Genomic DNA, 14,213 nt, shown 5'->3' with positions numbered 1-14,213 from the left:
ATTATTTCAACAGAGTTCAATAACAATAAAATTGAGCTCCCTACTATTGGTTCAAATGTGCTATTTTATAGGTTTGGTCAATGTCCCCCATACTTTTTAATTTGTACATGTTGATCCTATTGTCTTTTGTTAATAATATTTGTTTGGGGTGCTTCAAATGATGGATAGTGCCCGAGATGCTAACTGTTTGGAATCCTTTAGTTATTGTGATGACTTTGTTTCATATTTTTTGCCTTTTTTTATGATCGTCATCTTTTTGCCTTAAAAAAATGTGTATTTATTAATTTAATATACTTTAGAAAAATAATTTAGTTTACTAGTTTCCTTAAAACTTAAAAGAATAATTATTTCCCAATATAATCTTAAATAATAAACAGTTATTTTTATTGGCTATTAAATAATTTTGATCCTTCAATTCATTTAATTTTTTTTATTTAAATTTAGTCCCTTAAATATATGACATGCACGTTCCATTTTAGTCTACCAATATATTTTTTGTTAGACTAAGTTAATTCTTTTTATCAATTGTAGTAAATTAATTTGGTCCACTTGATAATACAACTTGATAATACATGATAAAGACTATTAGATATGTCACATCATATAAACATTTAACATGAGTTAAAATTGCTTGAAAGAAAGCCAGTTAAAATTATTGCTTGATAGCCGAAAAAAATTAATAAAGGAATCATTTTGACACGAGACACTTAAAAAAAAGTATAGTAAATTTTTTTATTTTTTAAACTTAAAAAGGCGAAATTGAAATAAAAAATATCGACCAAAGACTGAAATTAAATTTCAACCATTTTTTATTAAAATACTGGAGTATTATCAGAATAAACAGTAACTTTCCCGTGGCCCCCCCACACAGACAATAAAAGTGGGAGTCCAAATCAAAATTATTTAAATTTCACTTTAAGTTATTAATAGTAATTAACACTAAGATTTAATGTCCAACTTTGTTTTACGTGCATAAAGATCAAACTTTAATTTCAATCGAAAAATAATGTTGAAAGTTTAAACGCAGTAGCACCGTTAAATTTTGGCCTGGCATGAAGGTGTGTTCCATCTCTGCAACACCTCTGGGCCGTGACTCCATGCAACGTGTCGACACTCAAAAGAATCCTCGTCTTTTTCCCACGACAGAAACGAATGGTTAACTAGGTTAGAAACTAGAACAGCCACTGGGATTCTGAAACGTGGCTATGCTAACTGTGAGTGGACCTAGAAATTAATAACCTATTATAGTTCTAATGTAATAGCAGTATTATTATAAATTTTCATAAAGGAGAAAGTTGAAAACTTGACTTGATTGAATTGACCCCGTGTCTGTGAAATGGGAATCCACACAACGGACGTAGACTAACCGCAATGAGAAATGGGAAGGATGGCTTGAAAATTTTCGATGGCTATGATGATTGAAAACGAAGCTTATGGTAAAAATCCTATGTACGCTGTTCGACACGTGTATCGGTGTTTTCTTTTCATAATTTTACCTTCACAGGCAGTATAATTGCTTGATGTTGTCTTCACAACAACCACATAGACTCTACTTGGATTTGGCGCAGTAAAAACAATCATATAATTGATATAGTTGGTAAAATATGCAGTGCTGGCTCAATTTCTATTTAAACGGTTCAAATTCAACCACATTTTAAAAAAAATTGCAACTCTCTCTCTTTTATATATAAATATATATAATTATGCTTAAGTTATGTATTTTAATTTATAATATAATAAAATTTTAAAACTGTATTTATTAGTAAATTTTTAAACTCTGACTACTTATTTACAATATATACATGGAGCTCTATTTTACTATTCTTGAGTATCAAATATATAGCAAGACATAGCAAGACAAGATATGAGGGAGAAAAGAAAAGGGTGGTGAATGTGAAAATAGAGGGAGCATGTGGAATGGTTGTGGTCACTATTATATATGTTGTCTCTTACGCTTTGCATGTGACTTTCTTTCTTTCTTTATATCCTTTATATATTAAGTATATGCTGCAATATATTTAATTAAAGAGAGAAGTAACATCAAGGTGCAGAGAGAGGAATTGAAGCATGGGAAGAGGGAAGGTGGTTCTGGAGAGAATACAGAACAAGATCAATCGCCAAGTAACCTTCTCAAAGCGCAGAAATGGTTTGCTCAAGAAAGCTTTCGAGCTATCTGTTCTATGCGATGCTGAAATCGCTCTCGTCATCTTCTCCAGCCGTGGCAAGCTTTTTCAGTATAGTAGCACTGAGTATTTTTCTTCGATCTCTCATCTTTTTTATCATTATAATCCTAGGTTTTGATTTTTCAACATATATTGCTGGTTGGTTTGGGTTGTTTTTTTAGTATTACACACACACACATATATATATATATATATAGGCAATAAATCTCTGAAATTTGCGTGGTTCCGATTGTTTTCTTCTATTAATTGGGATGTAGCTAGGGTTTTCCAATTCTTCATCCACCCCCTTTCCCCTCTTTTTGCCACTTTTTATTTATTTATTTGTCATTAAAACAGAAAAGATAATATCCTCTCATTATTCATATACGAACATTATGTATCTTATATGAATTAAATAGAGGTGGCCGGGGGTATTGTAATTTGGTGAAGGGTAATTTTTCGTACGTCTAAAAGAAAGCAATACTCAGTTTTTCTTTCTTTTCTTTTTTCCATCTCAATTTTCATGCATGCTGTTATGCCACGGTATTTGTCATCCGATCAATTACTCTTGCCATATTAAGAATTAAAAAATAGATGCTATTTTCAGCAGAACAAAAGTATTATGCTAATTAGTCACTTGTAGAAAATATCAACTTTCTATGAGACCCCATGTTTAACTTTCATGAAAAGAATGTTAATTGGGAGCTCTAGAAATAGTATTTTCCTATTAAAAGAAACATTTTTTTTACTCATATAATAACTTGGTAGCTGTGCAGATCTGTTTGTCGCTTACTTCGTTTCAATTCTAAAAAAAAAGAACACAGTACCGTTTCCCTTTTTTTAAGACATAATATTTTACTCATAAATCTAATTACTAGTATACAAGCTTTACCAAAAAAATACTATATTCAAGTGCATGTCACTGTCCAATATGATTTAATTTGTTTGTTTATTAGAATGAAACTATGATTACCCAGCTTGTTAGAATTATATTATTTATTTAAGAATAAGTATTTTCTTATAAATTAAAACTAAATAACTAATATTATTTGAATAGTTAACATTAAAAAATATTCTTTAGAGGGTGGTAATTCTTTGTTTGAATTAGGTGTTTTGCATGCTTTTAGTAGGTTTAGATTGTTTCGTTTATAGAGAAAATTAACAGTAAAATCACTATTTCAGTATTATGGCTAATTTTTTTCTCCTCAAGTCCCAAATCACTAGGATAAGTATAGGTCATTCATGTAGGGGTAAAGGCTCTTTTGTTAGGGGGTAGAGTAGTCACTACCTGTAGGTACAAGACACACACAGCTTCCTTCTTCTTTTTACTCTTTTTTAACTAAGGGTTATTTTGTAATTAAGTTTTCATATTAGTATTGTCATATTCTCTTCTAGCTCACTTTCATCCTTTTTTTCCCTTCATATTTCTATCTTTATTTTTTATATTTATCATATCACATAGGCGGAGGAAGATAGAAAAAAACCAAAATATGATTTGTTCTTTCTATTTTCCTGCACCTATATATACACCAAAAAATGGGATGTATATATATTGGTTTTTTTCTTGTATCCGGCCCGTTCATAATCATAATATAATGATTCAACAATATTAATTCATGTTTTGTTTCAAGATAGTTAAAACAGGATAGGAAAGCAACTGAAAAACTCTTGATTGATTATTTATACATATAATAATTTTATTATTAGGTCTCCCTGTAAATCTACATATAAAACTGTACGTAAACTGGGACAGATTGGTTCAAATATTTCTTTTAGTCACGCACTACTAAAATATTTCTTTTCAGCATTAACAGAATCATTGAGAAGTATCGTCAATGCTGCTTCAACATGTCTCAGACTGGCGATGTAGCTGAACATCAATCGGAGCAGGTTTGCACTACCTTTAATTAATTCTCCATTAATATCTATTGTCTTCTGAAAAAATAGAGAAAAAAGAAAACTAGAAATCTTGAAGCTAATTTCCAGTTACTCATGATATAACTATGCATATTGATTCTACTTAAATTTATTTACAAAATTTTGTTTCTAGCAATTTTCTCTTTAATGACGTTGCACATTGCAGTGCTTATACCAGGAGCTTTTGGTATTAAGAGTCAAGCATGAGTCACTCCAGCGGACTCAAAGGTAAAGATTCTGATGAGATAGAGCATAGTCCTGGTTACATATAGAGAGAGGACACACTAATTTATTTAGTTTCTCTTTGTTGTTTGAAGGAATCTTCTGGGAGAAGAACTAGAGCCACTTAGCATGAAAGAATTGCATAGTTTAGAGAAACAACTGGATAGAACGCTTGCACAAGCTCGGAAGCACCTGGTATACTAATTGACACTTATTTTTAGTATATCTAATTAATGAACATGCATATAAAATCTAATTGAAACATATGAAATACAAAAGAGACAAGTGCTCTTCATAAGCAACTAGACTATTTAAGGATTCAGCTTAATTAATTAAGTTTACATTTTCCTTCAACTCACTTTGATCCAAATGGTGCTATATATATAAATTAAATTAGTTGGCCACTACTTTCCAATTTCTTTACATTTTTTGGGTACCCATCAGTGCCTATATCCTTTTTTTCTTTTCTTTTGTATTCAACCTATTTTGTATTCCCCATTTCTAACCATATGCATGCTGCTAAATTCGCTCAAAAGAGAATCAAAGAAGGTTAAACTTAAAATCTTATGTAAGTGAGACACAATAATGTATTTTTAATTTTAATCGTTTGATCACAAAACACTATATAGATTATCTAACAGCCATGATCCTGCCTTTTAATTAATTGCAGACACAGAAGCTGGTATCACGAATTGACGAATTACATGGAAAGGTATGCAATAAATTATATTACATCAAATGTTATTAATTTCTGTACTGTGAGCCTGTGAGGCATCTTCTCATGTTTACCGATCAGAAAAGAAATTACGGGAATATGATAGAGAGAAAAATAAAAGTAGGAAGAGGAATGAGTGAATAATTAATTTATCCCTGGTTTCATCAAAGTCAAAGGAATAAAATCTTCCCTTCCTTTTTTGGTTTAATTTTGTGGGAAAAAAGAATGAATATATATATATATATATATATATATATATATGTAAGATGGGATAAGAGAAATAGGACAATTAGACAGTACACAAATAAGTTATAGAATTTAATTTTAGTACAGTGTGATATTTTTTATATTATTAATTAAATAAAAATAATCTTAAATATAATTTTAAGTATTTATTACAAAATTTTAATAATCTTATTATACATAACAATATATAATTAGAGATGGTAGCGTAAAAAAATTATATTATCAATATATTTTAATTAGATTAAAAATATTATACAACTTCTGTTTATCTGCATGATGCATATCAAAACAGAAATAACTGCAATTTAATTTTTCTTCTTTGATGCGACACACTTATTAATTACATCATTAATTCTCATTATCTACGTATTGGCAGGTGCATAGCCTGGAGCAGGCTAACAAGCATTTGGAATCTCAGGTTTTTTATTAAATAATTAATCATGCCAATATATATAGTAGGGGAATAGTATAAAATTGGAATAGTTTATGTGATATGGCCTTTTCTTATTGTGCATTTTCAACCTTTTATGCTCTAGGAAAGAGGTAAATGTACCCAGATTTGTGAAGGTTCTCCTAATGGCCATATTTTGCAAGATAAACAAGTCAATCAGTTTGAATATGGAACAGCAGGGTGTGTACTTCATTTCTCTTTAGTCTTGTTACCTTTTAAATACGTAAATTATGATCATTCGTCATGCATGCACATATAATACATACGGAAATTGTGCAAGCATGCATTTGTACGTACAATTTTGTAGCAATGAAGTAGGAGTTTAGGATTTCATACAAATTACTCAAATTTCTTACTACTTGACTGACCTAATAGATTTTATAATGCAGTAATTTATCAATTAGTACATGCACATCCAGGTGATCATAGATACAAGTTGATCTTTATAATTAAGAATGATATATAAATTTTATTAATATTATACTGAACTCACAATTTATTTATTAAAGTTTATATAATTTTAGTACTATATATATATCATTTTGGATTCCTCCATTATGAAATGAAAAGACTAGCAATACAGCCTAACTATGCTTGATTTAAAAATATAGATATATTTTTTTGTCGCAGTTCGTTTCGGCTTCAGCAAGAGCAAACTACTGCTTCCAAAGGAAAAGAAATAGAGACGATCGAGGACTGGTTGAGGCCAAAGCAGTCATAATATTAATATATTGCAACTTTGAATGTTCATAGAGTTAAAATATATTGTTCGTGGTCGTGTGTGTATCCATCAAATATATAGTTCCAAGCCTCAAAATTCTAGCTATATAGTACGTTAAGCGTCCATTGATGTAGCTTTGATTAATTTAGTGTATGTTTGATACAAGATATTTAATTTAGAGAATTAATAGTTTTATTTTTATCGATTTCCTAAAAAGCTTTTAAAAAAAATATCGTGTAATTTAAATTGAGTTAATCATGTTATTTATATCTCAATGCATGTCATCTTAATATCTGAAACTAAAAAAAAAAATTCATTTAAGTCCTTAAAATTAACTCAATTTTTTATTTTGGTCTCCAAACTTATATTTTTTTAGAAGAATCTCCAAATTTATGTTAATTATTATTTAAGTCCTTTGACTAGGGACCAAAATGAGAAAAATAAACTAATTTGAGGGATGGAAATGAAATCCTAAAAATAATTAAAAACTTATTTAAATTTAGTTTCTTAAATAACTAAACCGATTGGCATTTTTATTTTTTATGAAAAAAAATAATTTTCATCTTTAAAAAATATATTTTAAACTTCAAAACTGTCAGGTATGAACGATATCTATAAATTCTCTAGTTCGAATTGTAAAGTCTAGGAGTACATCAGATCTTTCTATCTCTATGTATACTGGTTTTACGATTTTTCTACAATTGCAGCTGACCAAAAAAAATGAAAAATCCTACAATTGCAAGAGTACAAGGGAAAACATTTCTATTCCCTAGTTTAGTAGCCTCAACTTGATCGGTGCAGATGGTGCCACCCAAATTAGCTGTTTCTTCCCTATCGATAATGACAAACATAAATTAATGTTTTATGCACCCATGCAATCTGATCATCACAATTATTAACCATTTTCTGCTAAGTTTCTTTTATGCTTTCATTAGTTTTCATTGGATTCAAATCGAACAAGGGCTTAAAGTACAAAGAGAGGAAGGCTCGGTAAAAAGTAGCTAGGTATTAATGCTAAATTTTATTCTTGGGAATATAGGGTTTCCACACGAGAAATTATACGGTAGTCTGAATCAATGATGACATGAGACGTGGTAAGGTAAAATAGTTCTATCCCCGCCTAGTGTTAATGCGGTTATATAAGAAAATTAGAATCTTATAATTCTGAATTAACAGCATATCTTTCATTTACCATACTATCAAATTTAAAACTTTCAAATCCCTAACAATTCTCCAAACCAAGCATTTTGCTCGTTTCTCTTTGTCCAATTGAATCTTCCTCCCAATGAGATTGTCAGTCGAAATAACTGACAGCAAGAGGTACACTATGTACAACACAAAGTCACAATCACAAAAGATAAGTGGGTAAATTGATTAATTATTTCAGATTTTAAATTTGTAGAAGATATGATATGGTTATATGAGATTTTAAATTGATTGATACCATATTTTTAATTTTCTTAACATTTACAGACTTATAGCACGACTTCGTTCCTTCACGGTTACAGCACGACTCCATCAACACTTGACGGGCTGAGAGGTAGCTGTTTTGCCTTGCCATGTGTCATGTTGTCATTGGCTGAATCACAGCTGACGTGGAAGTCTTGGCATACCATGTAATTTCTTTTTCCATAGAGACTGGGAGCCTATGACAAACGAAAACTACTAGTGCTAATCATACAAAACCAATTAGAGAGACATATTTACAAATAATCTGATGTTCAAGTCAATATTTTATAGAAAAAAATACAGGGTATAAAATTAGAGAGGGTTTTTTACCTTAATTATATTAGGCTTGTTTTTGGTACTTTATATTAGGCTTACTTATAAGGTTTTTATTGAGATAAAATAGTGCTTTCTTCTTCCCAAGGCGTGAGAGGGAATACTAAGGCGAATCCCTTGATTCGTGGTGTTTCATACTAACAAATTACGTTCATGATCGTGCTTCACATTTGCACAAGGTTTGACTCATGGAAGGAGAATTCTCGAGTCAGGAGAAATGTTGGGCTATGATTTTATAGCTGAGTTTTTAAGATTGGATTAACATGTTTGCTTTATTGGTTTATTTGAGCCTAAGCAACAATAATTAATGCATAACACGATTAAACCATCAAAAGTGTACAAGTTAACATAGAAAGAACATAACTTTAATGTGGTATGTGGTAGTAGATAAATAATTTTTTTATCAGGTTTCCTTAAAAAAAAATTTTTATTATAATCATAGTTATATATGCATGCATTTATATTTTATATATATATATATTTTATATATATATATATATATAAAAATGTGTGCACATGTAGTGGGGGTAGGTATAAGGTATTTATACCTTTACCTTTTTTCATCAAATTATGCAACTAATTGCTCATAACCCTTACTTCTATTCATTAAGTGGATAATTATTCTATCCATCATAAATATTTTTTTATGGGTACCCATATAAATATAATCTTCAATGAAAAATCTCCACTAATTAAATTTTCCATACATTATTGACCATAAATCTTCAATCAATAATTTTCCTCACATTATCAATCAAGTTAACCTAATTTATCATAATTTAATTATATTTTCGTGCCAAGGTTATTTTTTCGTCTCCATACCTCATTTATTAACACATTAATAACTTAATAAATGTCTTTGGCAAAAATGTTTGGTGCGATTTGATTAGAAATCCCCCCCCCCCCCTCCCCTCCACACAAACTCTATATATAATGAATGTTTAAAAGAAAACTATAATTTTGGGTCATACAATATCAAAATTAATAATTAGTTGGCACATAATCACATTAAAAAATCATATACATTTTCTCTTAATATTGATTATTTAAATATGATCTTAGGGATTATATTTGTAGTTTTTATTTATCTCAATAAGAAAAATTAGTTAATGAAAACAATAATTATAATACAACATTAAAGATTTTAGCGTTGTTAAAAGTCTAATAAATAATTATTTATATTTAAAGGTATAAACAATAATTCGACATACTCTTTCTAGTATATTTTTTATCATTTATTAAAAATTATTAATTTTTTTAAAAATACAAGTGAGAATCAATAAATAGAAAGTGAATCTCAACAAATTTTGTAACTTGTAATAAATTTTAACGAATAATAAAAATTGTGTTGACAAAATGTGTTAAGGAAATGTATTATTAAGTATGTTAACATTTGTAATTATCTCTAACATGTATACCGTAACTAGAAGCTTATGAGTAGTTGGGTATACAATAGTTTTAAGGTTATATATAATACCCTTTCAAAAAAAAAAAGGGTTGTATATAATATAATTGATTCTTATACAAAATATGATTCCTCCTTCTACTTCTTTATAAATATTCTTCGGAATTCCTGAAATGCAAGGCAGAGAATGTTAGGCCTTAAAAATTGACTGATTATGTTTAGATAAGGGTAGTTAATTTATCGACTTCTCTTAAGATATAGTTAAATAACATTAAAAAATCTTTTTGGTTTGATTAATATCGTAGTATAGATATTACAATCTTGCTCAAGCCATAGGCAAATAATATAAAAACATTTTCTTAATTTTTTAACAAGTATTTAGATAGAAAAGATGTATTGTTTTAATTAATACAAAATAGAAAATAAAGTTTCATTAATATGACTTTCACTATAATTATAAAAAAATTATATATAAAAATTATGATTTAGATGATGATTACATTACAGTGTAATTTATTTTATTATCAATACATATACTATTTATTCATTAATATTTTCTTAAAAAAACATCTTATTTTAAAAAGAAAATAAAGTTTGTCGTCGTGGTGTTCCATATGGTCAGATACCACACCACACCATAGCATATAACATTTCTTTTAAACAGAACAATACAAATCTCCATGCTTTTATAAATCAAACTCCAAACGATTTCTCTCTTCATTCAGTTCATTGCGTTCCCTCTCTTCTCTTACCCGTATAAACTACTATTAACTTCCACCAAAACACATTTCCTTTTTCTTCTGGCTCTGCATTTACCATACTCTGTTTCTTGGTTTCAATTCAATCACACACCTCTTTGCCCTCATGGCCCACTTTACCTCCTCAGGTTTCCTCCCTCTCTCTCTCTCTCTTTCGCTGCCCGCATTTTCTTTTCTGGGGTGTTCCATTTTACGTTGTACATTACTTGTTCGGTTGAGGGGTTTGTTTATTATGTGCGTTGAAACTGTGTTTATTGAGCTAAAGATTGCATCTTTGAGATTTTTGTGGTGTTGGGTTCTTGCTTTTATTGGATTTCTTTTGCTGAATCAGATTGGAGATTATTTTTGTTTTGTCTTTATGTTAATCGCTCTTGTCGTCATAAGTCATATTAGGCATTTCTGCAGTGTGCTATACGGTGGTTGATGTGAAGATCTGATTGCTTGGGTGATTATTTAGTTTTTATTTATAAGTCTTTTTTTTCTTCTTTTTTTGTGTCTAGGATCTGTGTCTGATTTAAACCGAGCATATTTGTTGACACTGAATTGGGGAGCAGAACTCATTGAAAAATTGAGGCCATTTTCTTGGCTAATTCGGTTCAAGGTCATGGAAGAGCTTTTTAACCTCAACTAGTTTCAAATTTGTAACTAAACGAATTTTTATTTTATTTTTTACATATATTTATACTAGGTAATACCAAAATATAAATTCAAGTAATTACAAATATTAAATCAAAGCACTGCTATTATTATTCTTAACAAATTTACCATGCACTGAGCTAACTCTTAGGCTATTGAATTGAATGTGTGAAACAAGATGCCTTGGCTCATTGCCAATTCTTTGAAGGTTATTATCGGTATATATTCAAGTAATATTTACCTATACTTTTATCTTTATGGATCTTGTACAGAGAGCTCACAGCAGAAGATGGAATATCAATTTAGCCAATTTGGATGTCATGATACACATGTGAAATGATTCTTCTATCCACATACAAATACACTAATAGAAGTCATCCTATGTCCAATTTTATTTATTTATTTTTACTTAGTTCATGCTGGTAACCTAGCTACTCCATTGGTGCAGGTAAATCAGACAATCTCACCAAAGAAGACTGTATTGGAAAAAGTGCGCTGGTTGTTTGCTTTGGTGAAATTTTAATAGACTTTGTGCCAACAGTGTGTGGAGTGTCACTAGCTGAAGCACCTGCTTTCAAGAAAGCTCCTGGTGGTGCTCCTGCCAATGTGGCTGTTGGAATCTCTAGGCTTGGGGGTTCATCTGCCTTTGTAGGCAAGGTGTATTTCTCTATCCATGTCAAGTGTTATATGTTATGTGAAATTAATCTCAATAAGATAATTATAACTTAATTCCTTGTTATCCGAAGTTTAGGTTGGAGCAGATGAATTTGGGTATATGTTGGTTGATATTTTAAAGAAGAACAATGTTGAGACATCTGGCATGAAGTTTGACCCTAATGCAAGAACTGCGTTAGCTTTTGTTACACTTAGAGCTGATGGTGAGCGCGAGTTCTTGTTTTTCCGAAATCCTAGTGCTGATATGCTACTTCAAGAGTCAGAACTTGATGAAAATCTCATAAAGAAGGTGTTTTGAATTTCTGTCTGTATTTATAAAAATTTAACCTAAGAGCTTTGGTTTAAGTCCAGATACTCATGATATTGATTGCAGGCTAAAATTTTCCATTATGGTTCCATCAGCTTGATTGATGAGCCATGCAAGTCTGCTCATCTTGCTGCTATGAGATTTGCTAAAGAATCTGGTTGCATTCTTTCATATGATCCAAATTTGAGATTGGCACTATGGCCATCAGCTGAGGCTGCTAGGGATGGCATAATGAGTATATGGGATCAAGCTGATATCATAAAGGTATATTATATGTGGCTTTTATATGATCTACTTTATAAATTCCAATTCACATTTAATTTTGTTGTTTTTCCTCTTGTTTTATTTTGAAAATGAGCATTCAATCATTTTCCCCTTAGTAAACCTGATGTGGTATTTTTTTATGTTTATGCAGATAAGTGAGGAAGAGATTACATTTTTGACTGGTGGTGATGATCCTTATGATGATAATGTTGTATTAAATAAGCTTTTTCACCCTAATCTCAAGCTTTTAATAGTTACTGAAGGGTCAGAAGGTTGTAGATATTACACCAAGGTATTGAAGTAATTTGACTGTGATGCCAATTGTCTAATTGGTGGTGTTGTCCCTCATTTCATCATTTTCTTTGTTGTCTGTGCCAGCATGTTCTTGTATAAACATTTGTTACTCTAATGAGTGAGCTGAATTGATGGTTATAAGTTATAATTTGTTGAATGCAAATCTGATACTAGGTTTTCTTTGATGTTCAATCATTTCACATTTTTTTCTTTTGTCTCTTCTGAATGCTCAGTTTTAAGCTAATGGTGGTTGCCTAATTTCTGTGCAGGAATTTAAGGGCAGGGTTGCTGGTGTTGAAGTTAAACCCGTAGACACAACTGGTGCTGGTGATGCATTTGTTAGTGGGATTATCTATAGCTTAGCTTCCGATCAAAGCCTTTTCCAGGTAATTCAGAAATTTTTACACAGTCTATTTGTCGATTAAATTCTCCTGTCCTGACACTGCATTATGGATCAATCATGACGTTGAGTTGTTCATCATGTTCCAGTGTATTACAGTTCATAGAAAGTTCTGATATAGTACGTACTCTTTGCTGTGTGTTCATTCCTTTGCTTATTCCTCTCCAAATTTTCACTTATTATCCTGAATTCAGACGTTGATGAATGAATAATGTTTAGAAAAGAGAAAGTTGGAGAGACTTTTATCACTGGTATCGGAAATCAGTAAATGCAAATAGATTTACTAAATCAGTAAATGTAAATTGAGGAGATAACAGCTAAATATATGCTTCTAATCTTTATTTTTTTTTTGTCTTTATTAATCTTGTTTTCCAGTCTCTTTCTTGGTATTCAATTATAATTATTGGATTGAATTCTCTATATTTTCCAAGAAACTAGAACAGTTGGTTTCAGTCAATAGTTTGATATGTTGTCTTCATCGCTTATGAGAGTTTATGCATTTATTTTGCGTGATAGAATGAGGAGCATCTCCGAAAAGCTCTATATTTTGCCAATGTATGCGGTGCGATCACGGTAACAGAAAGAGGGGCAATTCCTGCATTACCTACAAAAGAAGCTGTTCTTCAATTCGCTGCAACATAACATCAGCACTCACAGTTAGTTCTTTGATCATCAAATGTAATATTTGTTTTTAACCTATAGCTTGGGTCTTGCTGAGATTCATGTATCTTCTTTATCTTTGGGGCTGTATTTTCCTTATATATAATCAATTCAATTTGCATTGCTCTCTCATGCAATGTCTTGTAGCATTGAGCACACAATTTTACGTTTTGGTTGAAATGTTGAAGATCTAAGAGCTTTAATGAATCCAATATTAAATTTTATAGTGCAGCAAAGGCATCCGAAAGGTCCCCTTAAAAACCGGTTCTTAAGGGGGTGGGTTATATAAGCACTTATCATGTTCATGAATTACCCGATGTGAGACTATTCTTAACATCCAAGGTATTGTAAATTGTTAATAGAATGAAAAAAATGTTAATGACTTGTTTTAACGAGGATCACACTTCTTCCAAAAAAAATAAAAATGAGCATCACACTGCTTGAATGATGTGAAGTTCATTATGTTTTCTAAGTTATAATTGCTTTCGACAGAAAGATTTTCAGCTAACATGTATTATGTGATGGTTTGATTAACTCTATAGTACTTAAAAATCAGACTAAATTAGTCCGTTTAACTAAAAATTTGGTGAATCTGGTA

General features: G+C 30.4%; 2 protein-coding genes across 5 annotated transcripts; both read left to right on the top strand.

The window, feature by feature from the left end:
* Positions 1–1,723: 1,723 nt before the first annotated feature.
* LOC100802197 (MADS-box transcription factor 17) lies at positions 1,724–6,629 on the top strand. 4 transcript variants are annotated; one of them, XM_026124167.2, is made up of 8 exons: positions 1,724–2,249; positions 3,977–4,052; positions 4,258–4,307; positions 4,397–4,496; positions 4,972–5,013; positions 5,639–5,680; positions 5,799–5,893; positions 6,344–6,629. In XM_026124167.2, the coding sequence occupies exons 1-8, from the start codon at positions 2,068–2,070 to the stop codon at positions 6,432–6,434; spliced, it is 678 nt and encodes a 225-aa protein (XP_025979952.1). In that variant the 5' UTR covers positions 1,724–2,067; the 3' UTR covers positions 6,435–6,629. The 4 variants fall into 4 exon arrangements, with proteins under 4 accessions (XP_025979952.1, XP_006589571.1, XP_006589572.1 ...); XM_006589508.4 differs by having other exon boundaries at positions 1,731–2,249; positions 4,246–4,307; XM_006589509.4 differs by having other exon boundaries at positions 1,733–2,249; positions 3,968–4,052.
* Positions 6,630–10,268: 3,639 nt separating this feature from the next.
* Positions 10,269–13,827, top strand: LOC100816740 (probable fructokinase-7). The gene is made up of 7 exons (XM_006589507.4): positions 10,269–10,507; positions 11,464–11,672; positions 11,767–11,979; positions 12,064–12,261; positions 12,413–12,553; positions 12,825–12,941; positions 13,472–13,827. Exons 1-7 carry the CDS (start codon positions 10,486–10,488, stop codon positions 13,595–13,597), a joined length of 1,026 nt encoding a protein of 341 aa, XP_006589570.1. The 5' UTR covers positions 10,269–10,485; the 3' UTR covers positions 13,598–13,827.
* The last annotated feature ends 386 nt before the right edge of the window (positions 13,828–14,213 follow it).

Source organism: Glycine max, chromosome 10 (genome assembly GCF_000004515.6).
Source record: "Glycine max cultivar Williams 82 chromosome 10, Glycine_max_v4.0, whole genome shotgun sequence".
Taxonomy (NCBI): domain Eukaryota; kingdom Viridiplantae; phylum Streptophyta; class Magnoliopsida; order Fabales; family Fabaceae; genus Glycine; species Glycine max.
The sequence above is the reverse complement of the archived record's forward strand: the minus strand, read 5'-3'. Positions and strand labels throughout refer to the sequence as shown.

Excerpts from the sequence above, each read along its gene's own strand:
- LOC100802197 (XM_003536443.4), top strand. The coding sequence starts at position 2,068 with ATGGGAAGAGGGAAGGTGGTTCTGGAGAGAATACAGAACAAGATCAAT. Across the intron at positions 2,250-3,967 it reads TTTCAGTATAGTAGCACTGA|CATTAACAGAATCATTGAGA; the intron begins GTATTTTTCTTC and ends ATTTCTTTTCAG. Across the intron at positions 4,053-4,245 it reads CTGAACATCAATCGGAGCAG|TGCTTATACCAGGAGCTTTT; the intron begins GTTTGCACTACC and ends TGCACATTGCAG.
- LOC100816740 (XM_006589507.4), top strand. The coding sequence starts at position 10,486 with ATGGCCCACTTTACCTCCTCAG. Across the intron at positions 10,508-11,463 it reads GGCCCACTTTACCTCCTCAG|GTAAATCAGACAATCTCACC; the intron begins GTTTCCTCCCTC and ends CCATTGGTGCAG. Across the intron at positions 12,942-13,471 it reads CCGATCAAAGCCTTTTCCAG|AATGAGGAGCATCTCCGAAA; the intron begins GTAATTCAGAAA and ends TTTGCGTGATAG.